This window comes from Rhinolophus sinicus, linkage group LG04, assembly GCF_036562045.2.
Source record: "Rhinolophus sinicus isolate RSC01 linkage group LG04, ASM3656204v1, whole genome shotgun sequence".
Lineage (NCBI taxonomy): Eukaryota > Metazoa > Chordata > Mammalia > Chiroptera > Rhinolophidae > Rhinolophus > Rhinolophus sinicus.
The window spans coordinates 45,826,473-45,853,121 of NC_133754.1; the positions used below are offsets into that span (position 1 = coordinate 45,826,473).

The following is a 26,649-nucleotide window of genomic DNA, read 5'->3' on the forward strand; positions in this document are numbered from 1 at the left end:
AAAATATATATCACTGATAGGGTATTCCTACTCTCATATTAGTTGAAAGCAGGAAAATCTGCTTTTATGTATCTTTCTGTTTCCTTTCCATTATTGTGAATACATGGGTATTCAATGATCTACTAAAAGCGTTTTTATGCTAAAAAGAGAAGTGCATAGGGTTTTCATATTTGGTCTGATGAACACTTCTTCCCTCCCCTGGACCACACTACCTTATATCTTCACAGTAGTACAGCCCCTCAGGCTGTAGTATCGTGTAATTTCCCACTCTTCTTCTAGAGAAACATCTTGAGTGGCATTGCTAAGATGCTAAGCTATTACTTTAGAAAAATCTTTCATAGAGTAAACAAAAGCCCTAAAGATGCAAATAGGTTGTTCTCTCCTTTTTCTTTTTTTTTAAGTGAGTAACTGTTCATCCTGGAAATTAGAGATTATGCTGAATGACTTGCTATGTCTGGACTTACCGGAACAAATCACCAAATACTCTATAATCACATAGAAAATTACGAAATGCTGTATGGCAATCAACAAAGCTTTGTGAAGAGTAAATCTTTCCAGAACCATTTAATTTACTTCTTGAAAGTCTGAGACACTAGGTTGGTGATGGGGGTAGTAACTGAAATATTACAAATCAGACTCCAAAAAAAAAAATCAAACTCATGGACAATAAGGAAAAGAATCAGTACTTAATATATTGTGCTCAATTGGACTGTTCCATGTGAAGGTTAACTTGTTTAAGTAAAAGTCATTTGTCTTGATTGATGAATATGTCTATTTGCTGAGTCTGACTTTGTGGTTTGGTTTACTATCAGTAACCTTTCTTATCAGGCACATAACATATGCTATGCCAGGTGCAATACTAGGCATTTAACATACATCAGATTATTTAATTATCATAACAAACCTTAAAAATAAGAATTATCTCTATTTTATAGATGAGGATTGGAACCTATGTCACTTAATCACTATTCTACTCTGCTTCTCACAATCAGTTTACGTCAAACATGTTATGCTTCCCATGCTTTTCCACATGGCTCCCTCTCTGCCTGGAGAGCCTTTCTCCTATATTGCTCAATCTTCCTTCTCCTGTAAAAAGGACTTAGGTCCTGTCTCATGTTCCTGTAATATTTTTTACTTTCATCCACTTACATGTGTTTCTCTCCATTAGACTCTAAGCTTCGAGAGGGTGTAGTTCTTATCTTGCTCACTGTTGAATTCCCACAACCCAGAGGAGCGCATATGAATAACAGGTGTTTCACAAATATTTGCTGAGTGACTGAGTGAATGTTGCAGACTTACGGAAATGCAAAGGGTAAACAAAACATAGTCATTACTTTTACCACTTTCCTCCTTGTCTCGTACCTGTGTTACCTATTAACTGTGAAGGCTGATTACAGAATTTACTGTTAACATATGCATGGTAGAAAGCAGGCAGGTAAGAGAGCATTGCGGGGCATTTGGTTCTGTCAAGATGTCCATGCTTAGAAAATGTCCCTGGGTTCAAGGACACATAAAGTTTATTTATACTTTTGATTTACAGGATTAAAACATAAAAAAATGCTATCATATTTTATTGGTCCAATAATTGTGTTGTGACTCTTGCCAACAATCACTCTTCGTGCCTCGGTAGTATAGCTGGTAATGGCACATGGAGTTAGGTAGATGTAGATGGATCAGCGTTAGAATGCTGTCAAAGAGCGATATATATATTAACTATACAGACTAAACGTCTCTGTCAAGGTTTTGGACAGGGCCAAATTTCTAGGGCTTTTTGGTATGGACCAAATGTCTCAAGATATGTTTTGGACAGAACCAAATGTCTGCTGATCACAAGAGAGAAAGCAGACATTGCCCTCTTGTTGGAGAAACACTCACTGTTCTTTATCATATGGGTGCCAGTACTGTACTAGGAAGTACGAGGGCACAAGGGTGGCCGAGACGGCCCTCATCCCTCCATCTGTCTCAGGATGATATAACTCTGAGGTTTACTCATGTTCCCCAGACCATTGTAGGTTCTACTGACCCCAGAAATGGCACACCAGCCATGAAAGCAGGGCAGAAAGATCACACACCTCAGCTAAGAACGGTGAGAGTGCCCAGATTCAAGTACTGGTGGCAACTTACGTTGACTTGGAGGAGGTGATTCATTTCTGAGGACTGAGTGGGCTGCTTTTATTACCAGCATTACTAGAAAGCCAAGTTCATGTCTCAGTTTTTTAACAAGCACTCTACTTAAGAAACCTAGAGTTTAATTTCAAAAATATGGAGGAAAAAATAGGTAAAAAACCATTGACTGACTTCCTTGGAAACTAGAAAAACTTATCTCAAAATATGCAGGTTTATCCTTTAATCAGGAACAAATGGAACCCTCTGCAGAGGCTCCAGGTGCGGGAGAGTGGGAGGAGAAAGGAATGTGGGAATCAGCTCTTGGGAACATGTTTTCTTTGGAGTCTGTAAGGGCAGGTTTATGTCCTAAAGATGAGGAGGGAAAAAAACATTTTCTTTTTCCTTTAGGATCTGAGCAGGTCACAACAATGGCTTAAAGATTTTACATTTTTGTTTGCTTGTTGTTTACAGGGAGAACGACAGGTATTTTAAACCATGTGATAAAGGTAATCAAACAGGGCTATTTTTAAAAAACATGGTCTCTGCAAAGTGTGGTTGCCATGGGAATTACTTATGATAGTTCAAAGCCAAGGTAATTACTAGGAGAAAATCTTGCCAAACATGTGCTTTCATGTTTCCTGCATTGCTTAATCACCCCCACTCCCCAGCGTTTGTTGTCAGTTTTTTTTCCCCCCCCTTAGCTTGTGATCTGTAGGTTCCTGGGGACTCAGTGTTTATCCTGGCAAGAGAAAAGTGATTCCCTCAGTGGAGTTTCTCCTTACTGGTAATCATTAAGGGAAAAGTTTTATTTTATTATTCCTTTGCTATGTTATAGGAATCGCTGATAAGCCAGCTTCTCATTTTCTTTTTATTTTTAGGACTCTTTGAGGAAAAAAAAACAACAACCTCAATTTGTAGTGCAAAATGCTGGAAGAATTTTTTCGCATAAAGTGAAGTACTTTGCCATCCACTTGACACCTACTGACATTTCTAAATTACAATTGGGATTGTAATGAAAATTTCCTGATAAATACTTTATCAGGGGTCTGTTCAGGATTTTTGTGTGTTTATGTATTTTTGTTTTTAAGTGGCTTTAGGGTTTCTTAACACTAGTGAAAAAGGCTTGCCACAGTGAAAATACAAACACTAGACTGCTTTGTCTTTGGTGTCTGCTTCCTTCAAATCCTCACCATTGAAATTCATTAGGTGGAATTCTCTGGTTTGGGTTTCGCTGGCCCAGTGGCACTCAACAAGGATGACAAATCCTGACTATTTATGAAGAACACCAGGAAGTGATGGGAGCTTAAGCAAAAACAGTGGATCCAGTGTCAGGTGGGTTTATCACTTTGTGAAATATATAAATGTTGAATCACTATGTCGTTTTGTATACTTGAAACTAATTTAAAAAACAAACAAAAAAATTCAATAAATATCCCTTGACTTCCAAATAAACATTAAATATATAGTTATACAAAAAAAGTAAACAGTGGACCCTGAAAGAAATTGTAAAGTCTACCATTCTGGCAACTTAGATAAAGTCAAAGCTTTAAGAATGGATGGAAGCACGGGTAAGTCTTTTGCTGCAGTTACAAGATGGTAGCTGCTCCTGAGATGAAGAGAAAATACGTTCTCTACATCTCACTTCCTAAACTGGAGCATTTACCCAGATGATGAAGGCTGTAACGGGATAAACAATATTATTCCAACTGTAATTAAATCTACATATGGGCCAACTAGTCTTACCTGGGATAAAGGGCCACCTAACCATCATTGACAATTATCCTTGTATAAGATAATGCATTGTGTGTTTCAATCAACTGAACTTATAGATTGACACTGCCTGCAGGCTTCAAAAATTCTAGTCTCTCTTAGGTACTTGCGTGACTTGGCCACCACAGAGGAGCAGAGTATTGCTAGTTCATTAGATTTCAGGAGATTATGAGGGCAGCTCAAGTGTAAGGCTACAGAAGAAAACTATAATTCTTAGCTTACTTTCTGGTAGTTAAAGATAACTGTTAAATGAGAAGGTTTAAAAAAAGCCCCCAAAATACAAGGATACTAATGAAATCAGAAATGGCATTCAAGGGTCTCTGACTGCAAAGCAGCACAGAGATGGCCTGGGGAGGGATGACACCAGGCACGCAAAAGAGGACACCAAATTGTCCTTAGACTCCACCCCACACCTGCCAAGAATCTTTTACAGTTTTTTCCTCACCTATGTTAAAACATGCTGTTCAAAAATGTGAGAAACTTTATGTTTCTTTTTAGAGAGAAGATAAATTTTCACGGGCCAAGATTTCAATTTTGTGTTTCCAATAGGATAATGTTACCAGTGATTTAAAAAAAAAGCATGTTCTGGATTTGCCACTTTGGGCATAAATGATATCAGCTCTCCACACTCTTTCTGGAGGTAGCTGGTTACAACCACAGCCCAGCCTGGGGGTTCATTGCACATGTATGGCTTGAAGTCCTTTGAAATAAATGAAAAAATATAAACAATATGTGTTCCTATTATGTAAAATGCCATCTGAGACTAATTGGAGGAAAGTAGGCCATTATTATCCTCTCATTGTATTATTGGCTGACATGAACTTTTGTGTCCTTGCACTGTGCACAGTGTTGAGTGAAATATAACTGTGGAGAAGAAAGGTGACATGCTTAATAATAATAAAGGAGATAAAGACTTTAAGGAGATTTAAGAGTACTGCATGCGCGTGTGTGTGCACCCAGAAACACACACTTCATGATTTTAAACTCAAAATCTAAAAGCAAAGGATGATTTTAGTTGAGACCAAATTAGTGGTCTAGAAGATCAAGCAGAACAAATATCTCAGAGCAGAGAAGAAAAAAAAAAGCAAAATGGCAATTATAAGGAAAAGGAGGAGAATAAAAGAGCAGGAGGAAAAGTAACAATTGGACAAATAATAGATGAAAAATTTCTTGACAAAAATCTTAGTTTGCAAACTGAAAAGACTCCCCAGTTTGGGCAGTTCGAATGATAAAAGACATGCAAAGTATATCCTGGTAAATTTTCTGAACTCTAAAGATACGAAGAAAGTCTAATGAAATTTCTAAAACAAATCAGAAAACCAACCAACCACCAAAGAAAAACCTAAATAATTACTTTCGACTGGGAAAAAAAATGACATTGGCATCAGATTTGCCATCTATAATCTTGGAATCTATAAGACAGAGGAATAACATCTCTAGATGATTGCAAGAAAATAAGTAAGTGAAAGTTCTTGAAGAAGAAGAGACACACTGCAAAGGAAATCATCACTATAGTAACTGGGAACAAAATCACTAAAACTACAGCAGAGAATAGAGAAATTTGTCGGGGGTGATGGGGGAGAAGTTCAAGTTTCAGGAGGGGATGGTGGAAAAGCTGTACCGTAGGAGAGGAGCAAAGCAAAAGTACTCGAAAGTCCAATCCTTACGGAGTGGGGGGACAGTGGGGAGAAATAGAGAATGTCGAGGATGTAGAGTTGGAATTTTATTTTCAAATGATGATTGAGAAATATGTATTTGATTATAAGCAATAGAAAAAGGGTAGTTAACGATTTAAAAGAATAAAAAATAAATGAAGACTTCCAAAGAGAAATACGTGCAAGTAAATTAGATGCCTTTGCAAACTCGAATCTTTAATCTCTTTTATAAATTCTGTTATTGATCTGTCATTTTCTAACAGTGGACTATGAGAAAAAGGTTCCTTACCTACTTTTCAAATGATAAAGAAATAGGTAAAATCAGAGCAAGAATAAGATAATATACCTAGAGAAGCACTCAAAAAAAGGTAGTTATTTCGGATGATTTTAGAGAAACTTGCTCTGGTTATTCTCCCTGGCATAACAACTGAAATAAGCACGGTTTCCTGCAGAAGGCAACATGTGGGCAACTTTTAAACCTGGGCTGAACCTTAGAGATCAGAACCCTTCCTTCTGCGTGTGAGAAAATGAGGATTTGGGGAGGCCCTTGACCTGTTCGAAGTCACACATCTGCTGCATGGCACCGCTCAAACGCTTACTTATAGAAATGCAAAATTGAAATTCATTAATTTAAACATACTGTTATTTTTAACATTATTTTTTTAATTATTCTCCTGAGACGTTAGGTTTCAGGACCACCACACAATTACGTGTTTTTTTCTCTAAAACGTATGTTTAAGAAAAATTTGGTTATTTGAGACAGTGATTCTTACTTTTTGGTCAATATATTTGTTGTCTTCAATTGCAGACCGTTTGGGGTGATCACATGATGAGGAAGAGGCCGACGGAAGGCTTCTTAAGAGGCAGCAAGTGTCTTGTTGCTGGCGATCAATAAACTGCTTCATAAAACTTTCCCTTTGCAAATGAAGTATACATACAACACATGTTATTAATGAAATGGAGCAAGGAGTAGCATTTCGCTGTGATTGCTTGTTTAAGCTACAATAAAGCAGTGACAAAAGTTCTTAGAAAACAAGACATGTCATACCAAGAGTGGTGTTTAGATTAATTACCAAAGTAATTCATTTCGAGAAAGTTTCCTAGATCTTCAGTTATTCCTGTTATGTCCCTAACATAACTTTTAAGCAATGATATTCAGTAACTCATGGTATTTTTTAATCCTCTTGTGGTAATAAGATACTTTTTCCCCCTCGAAGACTTGAAAGAATTAGTTCATCTCTCTGAACTTCCATTCATCTTAAGAATCTTTGAGAGATAATTTTGCATTAAAGACTCAAAATAACTCAAAGAAAAAAAAAAGAACTTACTTCATCTGATCTCTAAAGCATGGTGAGAATTCAAATAACATCTTTACAGATAACCGCTAATCTTGAATCTAGTTTATGGCTCTTTCATACTACATATTTTCAGGTTTAAAATTTTTTTAAATCAGAAATGCAAGTATATTTACATTTGAATTTTAAATATTATTTCACCATATCCAGTCTCATACTTTTATAACCGCCTCATAGAACTGGTTTTAAAACTAGTTACATTAAAAAAAGTCATATTTCATATTCTGGTTCTATTTGTAATTTTTGAGCTGTAATGGGAAGACTTGCCTTTAATTTTTTAAAATAAGTGTTTTACAGCATCTTTTATGCAACGGCTTAACTGGAGAGTAAGGTGGTAGAAATCAAATTAGCATGAGTGGGTAATGCCATGGTTCTTCTTTTAAAAAGTGGAAGACAAATTATATTGCAGTGAGACATGGCATTCTAAACAAGTGCTGTTACAGTAGTACAGAAATCCGGCCAGTGGCATTTCTCTATTGACTTGAAAATAAAAGGGGCTCTGAGTCAATTTTATCCTTACATGGTTGAGGGTCTCAGGCTGAAGCCTTATCTACCATCTCTGCAACCTTAAGCACCTTCCCTAGTTACCTGGGAAGTCAAATCCCTGAGGAGCATCTCTGGAAGGAGCCATGGGAAGCAGCCTTCCCGACTATGCTAATATACTTGTCAAATGACACTGCTCTGAATATACTGTTTAGAGGGGTCAATGGTTTTAAAACAGAGGTAGAGAGAGGAGAAATATGGATAATAACTTAAAAATAGAAAAACAACGCACCCACATGAGTTTGAAAGAAGGGCTGAATCAGATTTAAGATGAATCTTTTACAGGGTATTTGAGATAAACAATTAAAAAAATACTTTAATACCTGATTTTAGGAACTGTAAAATCTGAAGGAAGCTTTGAGATTTTCACCATTTGTGGTCTGTTGGGAAATTTTTCAAAGATTCGAAGGCGCAAAGGGAGCTTTTCTTTGGTGTCTGCATTTGCTTCACTTTGCTTTAACTAAAGAAAAAAAAAATAGAGAGAAGAAAAGAGGAGCCCCTTTAGTACTATCAGTCATAGATGATCAGAAATTTTTGAATCAAAGAAACAATGAGTTGTTACATGAGGAAACAGTAGATGGCAGCAAAGAACTGCCAAGTATATGTCTGTCACCTGCCATATAATCTCTGTATTCAAACTGAGCACCAGGAAAACAAAACTAAATTAAACAAAAAACTAAACCAGAAAAAAAGTTTAGAAGACAAATTTGTTCTTTTACTCCCAAATATAAACTCCATACCGAACATTATTTTCTGTTGAACTATTTATTATCACTAACATACTTAAAAAACAAAATTTGTTTTTATAAATATGTGTGCTAGAATTAGAAATCAAAAGAATAAAAAATAAATTAAAACCCTAAGTCGTAATACTTGAAAAGAGTAAAAATGTCAAGAAAAGTTGGTCATTTACTCTGATTAAAAAGAAAAGCTCAAAATGGAAATAATACATTGGTACATAAAGGAAGAGTCTCCTGTTTATTTGTAAAGATGCTTGGGAATTATTACATTACATGCCATAAAACATCTTTGCAAGAAATTACATGCAAATAGTATGAATGTATGTATGTATTTTTCTATAAGATGGTTTTTATATTTCTACAAATCAGGTTTCAGAGAAGCTGAGGTTTGACATCACAAACCGGAACCAATGCTGAGCTAAGGAGACATCAGTAAGGATGGATTTGACTGGCAGAATTCTGACCTGAAAAATGAGGTAATGGTTTCCACACTTTCTCCCTCCCTTTTCTTTCCTCTCCCAAGGTTGACTTCTCTTGTGGCCCTTCCTTACTTCTCTTGACCATTCATTCCCCTCCTCTCAGACCTCTCTGCAGACCAGAATTAATCTCTCCATGTCCCCCTTCTCACATCCTGTCTCCTGTCCTGGCTCTGCAAACCTCACTGCTCCTGTTCAAAGAGTACCTCTAATTCAGGCAGCCTTTTTGGTGGAGTTAGGGAAGCATGTTTCAAAAGCCATCAGCATCTTATTCCTATCTGGGTACGCTTTTACTTGATAACTAAAATTTGTCTTGGGTTTGTGGAAAGATTAGCACGAGAGGCTGAGAAAGTTGTTATAACAGGAAGATTGGTAGCAACTCTTCCCTTGTACCCATGTGGGGACATCCAAACTGAGCAGAGAGAACACGAGACTACATTTTGGAGGAGTATCCCAATTTCAATACATTATGTGGCTTAGTTGTCCAGCTGGTTGTGAGTTCATAGTGAGATTATGTGTCTTATTTCTAGTTCAGAAAATGTGTCTCTTTTCTCATTCCACTACAGAAACTGTTTTAACATTTTTGTTTCATATAATATAAATATTTTACCATAACTGTTTGTATGTCTTCTTTCATTTTGTGGCTCACCTTTGGATTTTTTGTCTTAGGTGGTTATCTTATTTAGGGAAGGGGCCACTGGTATTCATTGGCTTCCTATCTCCCTCAGTGGAACACTGAGCATGTTCTCAATAATTTGACAGTTATGATGATGACAGTGATAAAATATTAGCTCCCAAAGGCACAAAACAAAAATGGCTAGCGTCTCCATGAGATGCAGGCAATTAGAAATATGGCTCCATTCATAAACAAAGACATTCATGAAGAAGAGACTTATTTTCCAAAAGTTAATTACACAACTAGTAGAAAAATATTTCTCAAGGTAAGTAGAGTATACAGAACAAGAAAAAGCAGTTAGGAAATTAAGTCAGAGCAGAAAGAAAGACAGTCACATGAGGCCAAAGACAGGCTGAGAAGACAGAGCAGAAATAAGGTATTTAGTTCATGTCTTTGCTGACACATGCATTTATATGTTGATGCAGTTACTTATAAATAAAATCCCATAGGCCAAGTTCATTCCTAAGTTCTGGGGATAGAAAAATAACTAACACACCGCACTTGCCCTCACAGAGCCCTTATTATAATGAATAGATATTTATATAAACAGATAATGACAATAAAATAGCTGCCGTAGCCAGGATAAAAAGAAAGTGCTGGGAGCACAAGGTGAGGAAAAAGGGAGAAACAAACAAACAAACAATGAAGGTGCGACTTCTATTTCCAGAGACTTCTTGGGCAGCAGAACTGCTACACATGACTATACTAGTTAAGGTTTTAGATTTATCAGGACTGGTATGTGTATGTTATGAGAATTAAATGTCTTCAAAGAGGCACAAGAGCAAATGGTATATTAATCAGGACATGTCACCAAAACAAAAACAAAGGGCTCTTTCCTGAAAACCTCCCAATTTGTCCATCCTTTCGATCTCCCCCCTCCACACACACACCGCCCAGTGCTTCCCTAGTCAAAGATATCACCTGGGCTCCTATACTCCCTTCCATGGTCCTCCATCTGATTTGTCTCCTGTGAATCTGTTCTCCATTCTGCAGTCATAGTAATCGTCTCACCTTCTGGCTTAAGCCCTTCAATGGTGTTCCATTGTTCTTAAAACAAAACTCTTACTCTTTTGGCATTAAAGTCTGATTTGGCTCTTCCCTATCTGTCCAGCCTCAGCTGGCTCTATGCCTACACCACGTTCCAGTCATGTCACCTTCTTTTAGTTCCTCAAAATTGTCTGGGCCCTCTGCCTCAGAACCTTTGCACACACGGGCCCCTCTGTTGGGAGTTCCACTCTTCCCCTTTCGCTCTTATTCTGCGTTGACTTCTACTTGGTCTTCTGATTTCAGTGCCACCAGCAATTCCTCAGGAAAGCTTTCTCTGACCAACAAAGTCTCCCTCTTACAAGCTCATAGCATATTGGGTTGGGCCATATGAAATTGCTGTTAGTGTAGGTCAAAGCAGTCCAAAATAGGCAATTTCTTATGGTTCAATCTAATACATATTGTACTAGGTTCCTAGGACTGCTTCAACAAATTATTATAAGATTAGTATTTTAAAATAAAAGCAACATATTCTCTCAGTGTTCTGGAGGCTAGAAGTCCTAAATCAAAGAACCAGAAGGTCCATGTTCTTTCTGAAGGCTCTAGGGAAGAATCCTTCCTTGACTTTTCCAAGCTTTTCAGCCACCGTTGGTGGTCCTAGGCTTGTAGCTGCATCACTCCGCTATCTGCTGCTGTCACCACAATGCCTTCTTGCCTGTGAGTTTCTGTCTCTCTGTCTGAATCTCTCTCTACTCTTAAAAAAACACCAACCATTGAAATTAGGGCCACCCTAAATCTGTATGATGTTACTTGATTATAACTGCAAAAATCTGATTTCCAAATAAAGTTCCATTCTGAGGTGTTGGGTGGACATGAATTTTGGGGGGACACTATTAAATTCACCACATATAGCATTGTCGGGTCCAGCAAGAGGAGGGTTGTGGGGAGCGAGGAGGGCAGCGCAGGGTTAAGAAAAGACAGTCGCCATGAATAGAGTTTAAGTTCAGGGGCCAAGGGACCTGCAGCCTCAGGGACTGGGCTGGGCGCCTGATCGGCCCACGCAGTAGCTTTTATTACTTAGGTGGGGAAGTAAAGGAGACAAAGCTTGTCAATCTCAAGATCTGTGAATCCCATACACCATAATAGGAAACTGATTCAAGCCAATCACCCTTGCCTGCAGGCAGCAGAACCCTAAGTCTCAGGATGTTTGTACTTCCCCAAGGGACAAAACCTATATGCATATGAATAGATGGAAAGCACATCATTGAATCTCTTCCCCTGCAGGTTTTGGGAAGGAATGTAGCCACAGAGGCAGAGGCTTTACTTAGCCTGGGGAAGGTTGAGGCTGTGCTCACCTCTATGAACCCCGTGGGTTCTCCTGTTGGTCCCCACTCGACTGCGCCTGGCTTGAGTTGTCTCCCCCCCCCCCCACATGGGGAATCTTACTCGTCATTGGCTGACCAGCCATCTTTTTGGGACCAAACAGGGAGACATAAGGTGCAAACACAAAGGTGAAGCAAAGTCCCTGAAAGGATCCGTCTCATAGACTCTCCTTTCTTTAGGGGCAGGTACGAGGAGACAGACTGGTAGGCTGCTGCGTGGCCACATAGCATTATTTGAAATTATAACATTTGACCACTTGAACACTATATCTCTTCCCTGAGACAGTAACTCTGACAAGGGTTGGGGGGGCGGTGGGGAGGGTTCATTATTTCACATCCAAGGCCTGCCACAATATTTGACACAAAGTAAGCTAAACACATATTTGTTGAATAAATAATTATACTAATCAGGTGGCAGAACTAAACTCTGCAGCAGACAACTGGGAAATAAAAAGAAGGATTTTAGGTATACCCTGAAGGGTGGAGAGATAAGCAGATAAATAAACAATAAATCGATAAATAAATTTGTTTGTGTGGAGTATAGGTGTCCCTAGAGAGAAGAGACTAAATTTGACTCTGGCATTTTATCTGAACTTATATCTGCTTTGGATGAGCTAACTGATGAATGTTTAGAATAATTTTACACATAAAATTTTATAGTATTAATAAAATATTATAGAATATAATGTTTAACATATGTAGGTTACCAGTATTAAAAAATAGTCACCTTGACTATATTAGAACTCATCTCATTCTAATTTATACTAGAGTTCCTTATATTCCCCAAAGCTTTTAAGATCTTTAGAAGCTAGATTTCATTTTTAATTTACTTTTATAGCACCTTCCAGAGGCTAAAAATACAGTAACTGTTTGTGATTAAGTAAATTAGAATTCAGCATGAGTTGATCATTGCATGTAAAAGCACAAAGAGCAAATAAGAAGCTCTTTTTGATGACTCAGGAGGTTCTCTGGGATCTTGCAAACCCCCTTCTTGAGTATCATCAGGTCTTGTTGCCCCATAGATGTGCAGAAGGGCCAAATGAAATAGAGAAAGATGAGTGCCTGCTCAACTGGCAGATATATCAGATCTCACTGGTGAGGCATGAAATGGAATCTTCTAGAAGCAGGATAGGGCCTCCTTCTGAACAACTGTTGCCAAGTGCTCTTTCCTGTTGTTCACAGTTAAGCAGCATCAACTGAAAGACATATTGATGCAAAGAAAGGTTGGTGCAAAAGTAATGGCGATTTTTGTAATTCTTTTTAACCTTTTAAACCACAAATACTTTCGCACCAACCTAATACATACACACATCCAGTGGCCAGGGGATCCTATCCTAGGCGTACTCCTACAGAAATGTGTGTACATGTATCGCACAGCCACACCCTTGCAAACCCACAGCACTGCTATTTGAGAGAGTCCCAAACTGTAACCTTTTCAAGCACCCATCAGCGATTAAATGGAAAAGTGCACTGTGGCATATTTAAACACTGAATCAATGAACTACATCCAAACATAAGAATTTCACAACATAATGTTGGGCGAAGGTAGCCAGACAAAACAAAAGAGAGCACATTGAATGATTCCATTTATATAAAGTTAAAAGGCAGGCAACATTAATCTATGTTGCTTAGTCTCAGGAGAGTGGCTATCTTGGGGTGAAGGTGAAGCATAATAACGGGAAGGGCTCCTACAGGCATTTTATTTTTTTTATCTGGGTGCTGGGTGTGTTCAGTTAGTAAAAATTCGGCAACATGCCTCTTTCCATATGTATATTATAGTCCATAAAAAGAAAGTTTTTTAAAAAGGGCAGATGATGCAGTTGAGCAAAATCAGTTAATTCTTACTTCACCGCTATTAATCACCATAACCTTGACCATTTCTCCTTTTCCAATCCATGATGTGACTAAGATACAAAAAAGAGAAAAGAGCAAGATTAAAGTGTGTGTGTGTGTGTGTGTGTGTGTGTGTGTGTGTGTGTGTGTGTGGAGAGGGAAGAAGGAGGAGGCAACCAGGGTAAAGGAAAGTATTTCATGGTACTTTGAAGCCACTATACAATTTCTTTAATATGTGATAAAACACTATTTTACCTTTTATCCAAAGTCTTTCCCTTGCATGTAAGCAGAGATTTTCCAAGACTGAATTTACTTTGATGCAAATGAGTGAATAATATGGACTATAAGAAGTGGATAATAATTTAAGATCATTATACTATACCACAAAAGCAGACCTGCTGACATATAGTAATTGTAATTGTAAATGTCCACATAAAATTATTTCAAAGATCATGATTTTTGAATGGAAAGAACATAAGTCAGAGAACTCCAAGATTTTATTCTTAATATTGAAAAAGCTAATGTAAAGAACAGTACAAAGGAAGGAGCTTAAAATGGTTTCAACTGAGCATGAAGTCTGGTCGCAACAGATAGATGAGATGATAGCTTAGTCCAGACTCCCATGGTTAGAAAAACACACACATTTTCAAAAAAGAAATTAGAATCAAAGAAAAAATTTTCAAACCCTGAGCTTTAAAAAATATAAATCATCTAAGCTCAGTGCTATTCTATGGCTCAACATCTGTCTTGCCGAGATATCATTACCCACCGGGCGGCTGAAAGCCTTTTGCTTTACTTGTGCTTCTCTAGAGAGTTGGGTGTAATTGCTCTGCATGACACATACCCTGCTCTGCCTCATCGCTTAAATCTTCCATATTTCAGTCTGTGCTTTCTTCTGTTAAAATATTCAAACATTATGCAGTTTCAGTTCCTTTCTGAACGCTGCGACACTAACTGAATTGAAGGATTATATTAAATAAAATTTTTTGTACTTTTTTGGTGTGCTTTTCTAAAACAATTTTAAAAAAACATTCGGACTTGGGGAAAAATTCTCATTTTAAAATCTAGTCCATGCTAGCTTGAAAAATGTACATAGATCTATGGGGTAATGCAACTGAAGAATATTTTTTGACTGGTCAATATATGAAAAGTACCATATTATGTTCAGTCTAGAGAAAGGAGTTCCTCTTTGTTACTTGAGTAAATTAAGGCTGAATTCTCTATTTCTTTACATGATGGCTTTTGCTGGTTTTTCTGGATCTAGATGCGACATAGTAATTCAGAATTGAGTCTCTTCCTAAAGCATAAACTACTATTTTTCAAGAAAGTTTCTCTTGCTATTTTGCCTCTGTGATTTTACAACCTGAACTGCACAGCTTCTGGGTTAAAACAGATGGGATATCTGGAGTAATGATCAAACATGTTGGTTTTTATTAATATCCTTGTGTTACTATAAAACCTTGATATACAAACATAAAAAAATATTCCCTCACTAGCCTGTTGCACCCAGTGAAGAGTTTAGTAGGGGGGAGGACGTTTTGTTTTTTTATCCTGGGCAAAGATTCGTTCAGCCACATGAGTGCATATAAGAGAGCAATGACGTCCTCTTTAATAATGTTTCCTTTCAAAAGTGTTGAAGTCACTGATTTCCCCTCGTCCCACAGCAATCTTTAATAAGTCCAGTACTTCCAAAGTCAAATTGGGGTTTCTTGGTTTGCATATGGGCCATAAAAAGCTGCACTTTTATATGACAGCTGGCACCCCAAAATGTTCAAAGCAATTTCATGCCTTCAGCTGATTAATGGCATGTGGTGTTTCCTTTTCTACATCTCTCAACAGATTCAGAGCTGTTACTCATTCATCCTTACAGCATGCCCGTGAAGGACACGGGGACAGGAGGGAGGTTCTTTAAGGAGCTGGCACACTGGGCTATTGAGAGGTCGCTCTGTTTGGGAGGCCAGCAGAGCACTTAGGAAGGGCTGTTGCATTTACACCATCTTACGACATCCCTAAGATGGGCACAAAAATGTTTACTTTCGTGCTCTTGGTACAACACTGAATGTAACATCTTACAGGTTTTTATAAATATCCTTAAGAAGGGGAATACAAATAATATTTGCAACAAAGCTAGGCTAGCAGAAAATGCTAACAAGTTAGTAAGAGGGGAAAAGAAAACTATTCAAAAACTAGAATACCAAATTATGTTGAAGGGATAAGTTTTCCTCATATTATTGTCCCTTAAAATCCCATTAATGAAGTTCATGGTTTTTTAGAGACAGTAGTAATGAATACAGTTTTGCTTTTGTATGTTTTTTCTTCTAGGTCCCAAACACTTCTATTTTATATTATATCTTTCTTGTGTTATTCAACTGAGACACATTGTTTCCATTAGGGAATTTACTAAGTCATAGAAACATGTTCATTATAATAAATAATGCATTTTTTGCTCCACTTCAGATGAAATTACAGTCCCATGTAAACTAGATCCTTGATTCTTGTTATTGAGATGAATATTCAGTAAGTAATAGGAAAAAAGCCCATACCAAAGGGAATTCAGAACACACACACACACACACACACACACACACACACACACACATATAATGCACCCACATAATTGTCCTCTCTGTCTTGATTTACAAAACATAGGAGATAGCATACTCCATGTATAATAAAAACAGTAAAAAAGTAAGACGTGAATTTAAATTTTTGTTCACTTTTATAATCTCTTAACCACTCTGAATTTCAATTTCTCAAATGAAAAATGAGTATCTTCACCCTTTTATATAAATGCCAGATATATAAGTGAGATAGCATATTGCCTGTAATTTGAATTACTTGAGGGCGATGTGCTCTCAAAACCAAGTTATCACTACGCTGCAGTAACAGGTACCCCTACGTGAAAAGGATCTCATCTCCGTGAGGGGGTAAATGAAGAGGACAGCACATACAGTACGTGTGCTGTTGCCCCCTCTCCTCCCTCCAGTCTGGGAACACCGCAACGCAGTATTTCCCATTTCTTCCCTTCCACTGTGTCGAATGATCTATTTTCCTGACTCTTGACTTTAAAAGTGGAAATAAAAATAGAGACAGGCAAACATTTCTCCTGATCTGGTGTCCTTCCCTATTCTTCCCTTTTCAAACTTGTTTTTTGAAAGAGTTGCCTATGCTTACCGTCTACGCTGCTTATCTAAACTCACTTCCCACTAGTCTTCCATCCTTTCAGGTCTCAGTTCTCTCCCCACCCCCTCAGTGCGTCTACTCTTGCCAGAGTATCCATCATTTTCCTTGTTGTTGAATCCAATGGTCACTTGGTTATCCAGATTTTATCTCACTGCCACTCTTTCAACCCTCCTAACTAGACTGCCATTTTAATCTTATCCCTTCAAATCCGTCTTCCTGGACACCTTAAAAAGAAACACCATTATGCTCCAGGTTCTTAAAGTAATTCAAGGATGGTCAGTTGTGTAGAGGAGAAATTCTAATCTTAGCACAGCATAAAGTATCCTCGAGTGGCCCACGCTTTATACTCCGACAATACCAGTGTGTGCGTCCCTCCCACACAGTCTTATTTCACATGTGTGTGCCTTTGAATGCACTGGTCTTCTGCCTGCAATACATGTTCTTCTAGTCTTGGTTAACTCTTATTTATACATTCTCCAAAAATCATCTCCTCTAGGAAGATATTGCAGAATAACAATTGGTAGTTGAAGTAGTAAACATGTGTGCTACATACTATGCTGAGCACTTCGCATTGCTAATATTATTTAATCCTCAGAATAGGCCCCTCACGTAGGTATCATAATTAACTCCCAATTCTAGCACGTTACAGATAAGGAAACTGAGGTCCAAGGAGCTTCAGTCAGCCGCCTGAGGTCATATAGCTAGAAGTGCTAGCACTGGAATCTTGCTGATTCCAGAGCTTGAGCTTCTAAACGTTCTTTTATATTGCCTCATCAAAACATTTTCAAGCGATAGATGCATTTTCACTTCTGCAATTTTGTACCTGCTATTTCTATATATGGGACATCTTCTCCTACTTTCCTAATAAAATTCGATTCATCATTTTTAGACACGTCTTGCCGACCTGCCTCCCACCTGCATTAGCCACATCTTCCCCTATGCTCCTCGCATCTTCTTCAACCTTAGTTCTTAGGCCTCTGCATTATAACTTCCTGTGTATTTTTCCCCTAACAAGAGGACACATTTTTAATTAAGGACAGAACTCTTTGTAGCTCCATGGATTCACACTGTACATTTATACACATAAGACAATGATAACACAATGAGGATGCAATGAAGAACAAAAAAGGTAACATCAGTGGTGTCCCATAAAGACGCTGAAGTGGCCCATTTGTGATATTTCTCATCACCCTAGTATTCTTTTCTTAGGTTCTTTATACTGTGAAATCAGTCCTATTGACCAGTACAACAAATTCCTCCAATTTCAGATGAATTATATTACTGATAAAGATGAAGAGGAGAAATGACAAGTCACAGCAGATTTCCTATTAGAAACAAAACCATTAAAAGCTTTTTTGATTTGGTTCCTGATGAAGTATATGCTCCCAACTTTTCAAGATCAAAAAAGTATAATTAACTATAAATTCTACACAACATATTCATGGTATAAAGCTCCACAGATGTATGCACCTTTGAATAAGGCAACACAACAGCCAATGTAAGTATTTATATGTTGTGTTATTAGAGTTTACCACCACAGAAATTCCTATCCCATTAAAAAGCACTATTTTGAAATAATTTGAAACTTATGTGAGAGTAGAAAAGATAATACAGAGTTCCAGTATACCCCTGACCCAGCTTTTTCTTATCTTAGCTTCTTACATACCATAGAACACTTATAAAATCGAAGAAATTAACCTTGGCTAAATACTTTCAACGAAAGTACAGAACTTATGTGGAATTCCCTGATTTTTGCATGAATGAATGTCTTTCTTCTGTTTCAGGATCCCATCTAGAATACCACATTAAATTTCATTGTTATGTCTTCTGAGTCTCCCCTAGGTGTGACAGTTTTTCAGACTTCCCTTGTTTTAAATGTCCTTGACAATTTTAGAGTACTGGGCAGGTAGTTTGTAGAGTACCCCTCTTAGGGGTTGTCTGATGTTTTGTCATGATCAAACTGAGTTTATGGATTTTTTTAAAGAATACCATGAAAATAATATGCTCGTGTCATCATACCAGGAGGTACGTGGTATCAATATCCTTTAACATCGGTGATGGTAATCCTAGTCACTTGGGTAAGGTATGTCTGCCAGGTTCCTTCACCATAAACTTGCAATGTGAGTTAGAAGCAAATCACCAACTGGTTGCCACTCAAGGAAAGAAGAATTAAGTTTTATCTCCTAGGAGGAAGGAGTATCAAAGAATTTGTCGACACATGTTAAAGCCATCACAATAATTAAAAAAAAAATTATTTTGTGGGGAGATATTTTCAGGCCATACAAATATCCTATTTCTCCTTCAAGTTTCACACAGTAATTTTGGTATTCAGTGGTAGATCTTGCCTGCACCAATTATAACTGCAGTGTTCTGTGGACAAACAGAAAAAAGGGGGCAGGGTTCTATGGAAAGTAACCTCACAGGGTGATCTAATCAGAAATTCCTGACTGGGCAGATCATAGTGAGTCACACCCCAGGCCACTAACTTCTTCTTTTTTTTTTTTTTGTACTTTTTTTTTTTTAATAGTTTCAGGTGCACAAAACAATGTATTAGTTAAGACATTTATCATTTATATCCCTCACAGAGTGACAATCCCCCTCCCCCGATCCACTACCCTCTGACATCGCACACAGCCATTACATTTCCACTGTCTCTATTCCTAATGCTGTACTCTGCTTGTTGTAACTATTTAGTGAAAGGTTTTAAGCCTTTCCATTGTTCTTACCTATCTAGGTTAATATAAGTTTGAAATGTCAGAAGTAATACCCCTTGGATAGGGTATTTACCTTCAAGAGGGCAAATAATCATACCTATCTGACAATCCAAACCCTGCCTTGCTTTCTCCAGTCTTCCTTACATCCCCTCCTTAATTTCAAATGTCCGAAAGAAGCTGCAAAACTGTTCTCGGGAGCATTTGAGATCTCGCTCCCTGGCATATGTTGTTAGTTTGGCTCAAATAAACTCTTACAAAAATATAGGTTTGGGTGCTTATTGACAGTTCTAATGGTGATTTTCTATTTCCCTTATTTATTATTCTTTCTGTTTGTCTACATTTATGATTTGGGATTATTCTGTGAGGAAGAGTAGTCCCTTCTCCTACATTTTAAAAAATTCAATCATTAGTTTATACATATGGTTTTTTTGGCTATTTATTTCATTCTTTGGGTTATAATCCAATGCTACTGTTATTTATTGCTCAAATTGTTCCTGCTTTGACCGTTGTGGGGTTCTTTCAGTTAGCTCCTCTATTCTTTCGATATACCCTTATTTTTCTTCTTTTAATGCCCTTCCTTGCTTTCTGGCTCCACAAAACACTTAAGTTTCATATTGTGTCTTCCCTGACTTAGCTCTAGAATCAGCCATTTCTCCAAAGAGTACTGATTTGTTTTATTGGTGAATGGTATTTAAAAATGAAAATCTTGGGCACAGGGTTTGCATGTTCTTACTGGTATGTCACTGCTTTTAGGCTCACTCAGAGGAAATAGCTAGGAAGTACATGTATGTATAGGAACTCATGTAAACACACATATCTATATTTAGTACCTATCTATATATGCATGTATCTTGTAACCATAGAACCATCCATGCATCTATCTACATTTATGAGTACAAATATGTATCCATCCATGCATTTATGTACCAATATTATCTCTGTATCTACGTATTATTTACACATCTATATATCTATCTACATATCTATGCATCTATGAAGCTATAGATCTATTTACCTATCTATCTTAAAATAAAATAAAAAATAAACCGAGTCCATACTAATACTCCTATTTCAATCTAGCACCATCGAGTTTGTTCTGGCATCTCCCCTTTGCTTATTTGTAACTTCCTTCTCTGAAAGTGTAAATTCCAACTCTCATTATGTACAGTAAATTTCCTTATCTGTTCCACCTTAATATGCAGATAACTAGTATTGGTGATTATATTTACCATAAAATAAATACCACACTTTAAACTAGAGGTGTGGAAGTCATATATTTTGTACTGGAGTCTCCACATTAGGTTTTGAACCCCAGCTGTGCTCTGTCTCCTTAAGTAATTCCTTTTTAGGCAACAATCATGCATTTTCCAAGTATCATTCCTGAGTATGCTTGTGGTAGATTGTAGAGTTGTTCAATTTTGCATACTTTGATAAAAAGGCCTTACTTGATGCATTATGAAAATTCACATTAATCAACATATTTTATGCAAAACAACATGTAAATAGGGCTAACATCAAACAAAAATAACATGCATAAACATTTCTCATTTCCTAGAAATAGTCTAAATCACTCTTTTGTTAATATCAAAGTGAAAAATACTCTAGAGCCATATGGCTGTTTGAAGATGCCAGACACACCCCACTCCCCACTGCGCCTGCTACTGAATAAGTAGTGAGTAGAATGTAAGGAAGGCCAACGATGAAATCACTGGCCCTCAAGTACAGGAAAGCGGAATTACGAATAAAGAAAAACAGAGTGGTCGCTGTTCTTTGATAAATTCTGGAAATTTTTGGCCACCTTTAGTTATTAAAAATCAGTCTAGTGCAATCCAATGTCTGATTTAAACCTCCCCCAAATCTCTACCCACTGAGCTGTAAGTACGACATCTGGCCAGGAACTGGGGAGGGGACGTGGGCTCTCCTTTCATTGCTGCACATCTCCTCTTCATCTCTCCTCCAAAACAGAGGCCAGGGTGGATAGTTAGGAGAAGAAGGGATTGATTGTTTGAGGAAGGCAGCCAAATTTCACGGGGACCCTCTTTGCGGTTTGGCTTGGATTTAGACCTGATGGTTTTCTGTAAGACTGACTGCCATTGTGAGGGAGTCAGAGATAGGAAATTCTGGCTTAATAGGAGTGATGCTGACTAAGTGGACTAATCGGGTATTCTCTTATTGGGAGTTTGAACTTCGAGAGAATGTTGATTGTTTGTAACAGAACCAAAAGTCAAAATTTACATGGAGGAAAAACAGAGACAGATTATTTGTGGTATTCTAAGGGCAAAGCAGCAGCAGTTATTAAATGTTGTTCTTCCTCAGGGCACCAGTATCTTTTTCCTTCCTACCCTATGCAATCTCGTGGAGATTTAGGACTTCCACTATTATGCAAATACAGAGAACTTCACTAGGACTGAAGAATCAAGGAGGACAGGAACTTTTGTCTGGTTTGTTCACTGACTTATCCCACGTGCCTAGAACAGTGTCTGGCACCTGGTAGGCAGTCGAAAAATAAGAATTACATTGAGTGTCCATATTTATATCTCTAGCCAGCCAGCCCTCATCTTTGTACTCCAGACCTATACACACAACCAACCAATGTTTCTGCACAGAGTTTCCAACTCAACATGCCCAAGACTGAGTTGATGATCTTTCTCTTAAATACGGTTCTGTGCTAATGTTTCCTGGTTCAGTGAATGGCATCATCCTCCATCCAAGGAAACAAACCTGAAACCAAGAATCATCCTTGAGACCCTCTCACATAAGTGTCCTTAAATCCAAACTATCATCAAGTCCCTACTGATTTTCATTCCTAAATAGTTCTTTAATTCACTATAGCCTCCTAGCGTAAAAGCCGTCAGGGTCTTCCTATTGCTCTTAGGTAAAAGGTAAAAGTTCTTAACATGTTTTTTCAAGTTGCTGCATGGTCTATGCCTTGCTTATTTTTCCAGGCTCACTTTACACCACTTTACTCGGGGCTTTATGGATTCTGGTCATGCTGAATGCTTTTCCTTCTCTCTGGAATGCTCTCCCCTTCCCCATCAACACCTCTATGAAGTTCACTGCAGCTCAGCCTTCATAACCTACCTCAAGTGTTTCTCTTTCCTCGCCTCCCTGACACGTATCAAGGTCAGGGTCTTGTATTAAGTCCTCACTCAAACGGTGTTTTTTGAAGGAAGTTCATCTCCATTTGTAAATATTTATTAATTGGTTTGATTATTTATGTTCAAGTCCTCCATTAGACCATACGTTCCATGAGAGCAGAGAACTTAATTATTTATTCTTGTCTCTTCAGTGCCTGGCCCAATGTCTTGCACACAGTGGGGACTCAGAGATTTGAGGAATGAATGAACAAGCAGAAAATAAAAAAGCTTTGGGAAAAATGGAAAGGTATATGGAACTGTGAGACAATGAATTTCTGTTGTTTTAAACCTTAGGAAATTAATACCCTTCCAGAGCCTCATCAGAACAAAGAACAGATGGGCTGTATGAAACTTGAGACCAAAAGAAATCAAGGCAATAAAAACACCTCCAATGTATTCATGCTTCCTGTTTAGGTACACATAGGGTAAAACTCACTACCCTAACTCCCTATAACAAGTCTTAACAAAGCTAAGAAAGTTTTGTGTTTTTTTTTTTTTTTGCTATTCAATGATTGTGAGATGCTGCATAAAACTGAAAACCAACTGTCACACTTTTTTTCAGAACCCTAGCAATGCAGTTTCCATTGCCTCTGACAGGATCTGAAGAAAAAAAGCACTGCTAGTTTTTAAAATTTTTGTTCTCTTGATTAAAGAAAGCAAAATGAAATAGCATCCCCACAGCTACATAGTGGTCTGAGGGCTGGGCATGCAGAGTTCAGGCAGAGCTGAAGTGTGCGCTTCTCACCTGGGTTTGGGCACGTTTGCCCTTTCAACCTCACTTTTCTTTCTTTCTTTTTTTTTTTTTTTTTTTAAATTGAGGAGTTATCTTGCAGAGTGAAAAACTGTAATAAAAGTAATTCTAAATTAGCACTCTTATAGAATGACACACCGACAACTCACCTACGTAAACTTGAACAGTCTTAGGCAAGTCATTTTATGTTTGCGCAATGGCAAGAGAGACATAGGTAACTTATTAAAAGTCCTGAGTACCTGTGGATGAGGCAGAGAACAAGATTTCTGAAAATAGTCTTCTAATAGTGATCTGGTTTGGGTCAGTCGTACATGAAATGACATTTTGGAAGGGCTTAAAGAAACCCTTCTTCCAAGAAAGTCTTAAATTTATAAAATTTACTTTTATGGAATTTGTTCGATTAGGAGCAAAATAAAATGACTCCAACTGCTGAGAAAGTTGTTCTTGGTGAGTGGAAGCTGGTCTGGCATTTTGGGAGTATACCCATTATGCTGTGCTCTCAACTAGTGTCAGAAAGGAATAATTTCTTCTTGAGGCCAGAGAACGAGGCTCTGGAGGTGTATTAGTTTCCAAGAGCTGCTGTAACAAAGTACCAAAAAACTGGGTGGCTTAAAATAACAGAAACTTATCGTCTCACAGTTCTGGAGGCTAAAAGTCCAGAATTAAAGTGTCTGTGGACTTGGTTCCTTTTGGAGGTTCTGAAGGAGGGTCTGTTCCAGTATTCTCTCCCAGCTTCTGGTGACAATTGGCAATCCTGGGTGTCCCTCACCCTCTAGACGTCTCACTCCAGTCTCTGCCTCTGTCATCACATGATGTTCTCCCTGTGTATCTGTCTGTGTCTCTTTTCTTCTTCATATAATGACACCAGTCATACTGGTTAAGGGCTCACCATTCCATAAATTGCCTTTTCACTGAGTTGATTATTTCCTTTGATGTACAAAAGTTTTTAAATTTGCTGTAGTCTCATTTGTTTATTTTGCTTTCATTGCTTGTGCTTTTGGTGTCATATCCAAGAAATCATTTCCAATTCCACTATCATGAAACTTTCCATAATGTTTTCTTCTAGGATTTTTATAGCTGTAGATCTTATGTTAAGGTCTTTAATCCATTCTCAATTAGTTTTTGTATATGATGTAAGGTAGGGACTCAACTTCATTCTTTTCCATGTGGTCATCTAGTTTTTCCTACATTATTTGTTGAAGAGACCATCCTTTTCCTTTTATGTGGTTTTGACACCTTTGTTAAAGATTGTTTGACTATATATACCAGGGTTTATTTATGAGCTCTCTCTTTCTGCTCTATTGATCTATATGTCTGTCTTTATGTTAGTACCATGTCATTTTGATTTCTATAGTTTTGTGATACGTTTTGAGATCAAGAAGTGTGAGGCCTCAAACTTAGTTTATCTTTTTTAAGATTGTTTTTGTTGTTTGGGGTCCCTTGAGATTCCACATGAAATTTAGAATTTTTTTCCTACAACTACAAAAAAACACACTGGGATTTTAACAGGGATTGCACGAGTCTGCAGATTGCTTTAGGTAGTTAGTATGGACATTTTAACAATATTAAGTCTTCTAATCTACAAACACAAGATGTCTTTTCACTTATTTGTGTCTCCTGTGATTTCTTTCAACAATGTTTTACAGCTTTCAGTGTAGAAGTCTTTCACCTCCTTGGTTAAGTTTACTCATAAGTATTTTATTCTTTCTCATGCTATGGTAGATAGGATTATTTTCTATGGTGACAATTTCTGACCTCTCTGAAATCTTTGAGATTGTTGACCAACAGACTCCTTCTTGAAACACTTTTACCTTTTGTATTTGATGACAAACACATTCTAGACTTTCCTCTGCCTCTTGGGCTGTGACTTCTCTTTCACATTTCAGGGCCCCCTCATTGTCTTATACGATTCAGTGGTTATTCCTCAGGGAACCATTCTTCCCTTGGTAAAGTCACGATTCCTAAGGGCTTTAAATGATCATCTGCATATTGATTTTTGCTCCTCTCCAGTATCTATTTCAGCCCAGACATTTCACCTAACCTTTAAACCTTTCATCTGCCTCTAGACATCGTCTCATAGATATCTCCCAGGCATCTATCTCATGGAAAATATATGACAAGCCTCCATCCCTCTAAAGAAAACAAACAAACAAACAAACAAACAAGCAAAAGTCCCATTTTTTCCCTTCTCCTCTATTCTCTGTCTTGGCACATCTAGGGCAATCTAGAAACCTGGGTAACATCCTTGTCAGTCACCAAATCCTATCCTGTTTTCCCTCCTCTGTATTTCACTACTCCATTATGTTCCCTCATCTCTGTTTCCTTTAGCTGAGGCTATGATCACTTTCTGTCTCAGACACGGGTCCTCCTAGCTTCAGCCTAGGTGCCCTTCTGTTCACTTTACGCACTGAAGCTAGACTGTAGGGGAGATTATGCCACTCTTTGTCTTAAATGCCCTTAGCATAATGCTTAGCGCTGCTCATACCATTTCATCTGCTGGTCCCTGCTTATATTTTCGGCTCACCATTTTCTCCCTTTTTCTATACTTGAACCAGGATGAACTCCCAGCAGTTTCTTTAAAAAAAAAACCACACCGTGCTTTTTTCTTGCCTAAATAAAAAGGTTGTTGTTCCCTTGGACTTAAGTACAATTTCTCATGCTACCTTCTTCCAACCCTCTTCACCTGGATAGGCATTACTCAACCTTCAGATTTCTGTCGATATCATACTTGCGAGAAAACATCTCTTATTTTGTAGTCTCTGTTAGATGTGCCTATGTGCTCCACAGACCTCTGTGATACGTTTCCTTGTCACTTCTCCCACCAGCTGACAAGCTATTTGAAGGCAGGAACAATGTCTTGGTCATCATTTTGTCCCTTGCTCCTCACACAATATCTGACGCACAGTAGATGAGTACTCAGACCCCAGGATTACAGAATGGATAGTGATGTACCAACTATAAAAGGATACCTCAGACAATCTTAGCTTGATGCCGTTACACATTTGAATTATGCAACCCTCCTCCCGCACACCCCACACTGACTCCTGGCTCACTAAGCTATATTCTGATTCTGATTTGGCCTCCAGTCCATGCACCCATAGAGAAGGAATATGTTGATTCACAAATGTAAGCATCTCATCCAATCTATTTTCTAGTCATGTGTCTCATAATGAATGAATGCACTAGTGTGGCATCTTTTGGTGAGGACAGTGGCTTAGCATCAGAGAGGCCATGTTATTCCATCTTAGGCACTTACAAATCCTGTGAATTGGGGCAAGAAGTTTACTCCTCTGAAGCTTAGTTTCTGCGTCATTAATATTCAGGATTAAATTCAGTAATTTAAT

The 26,649-nt window shown here is 37.9% G+C and overlaps 1 protein-coding gene across 5 annotated transcripts in view; it reads right to left on the reverse strand.

Moving 5' to 3' along the window:
• The window catches only part of NALCN (sodium leak channel, non-selective), a 294,832-nt gene that overhangs the window by 75,982 nt on the left and 192,201 nt on the right, over positions 1–26,649 (reverse strand). For all 5 annotated transcript variants that reach the window (XM_074329502.1, XM_074329503.1, XM_074329499.1 and 2 more), the window contains 2 exons: positions 7,753–7,889; positions 6,305–6,446 (listed from right to left, as the gene is read on the reverse strand). In XM_074329502.1, coding sequence (XP_074185603.1) covers positions 6,305–6,446; positions 7,753–7,889 — 279 coding nt within the window. The remainder of the gene's footprint in view (positions 1–6,304; positions 6,447–7,752; positions 7,890–26,649) is intronic.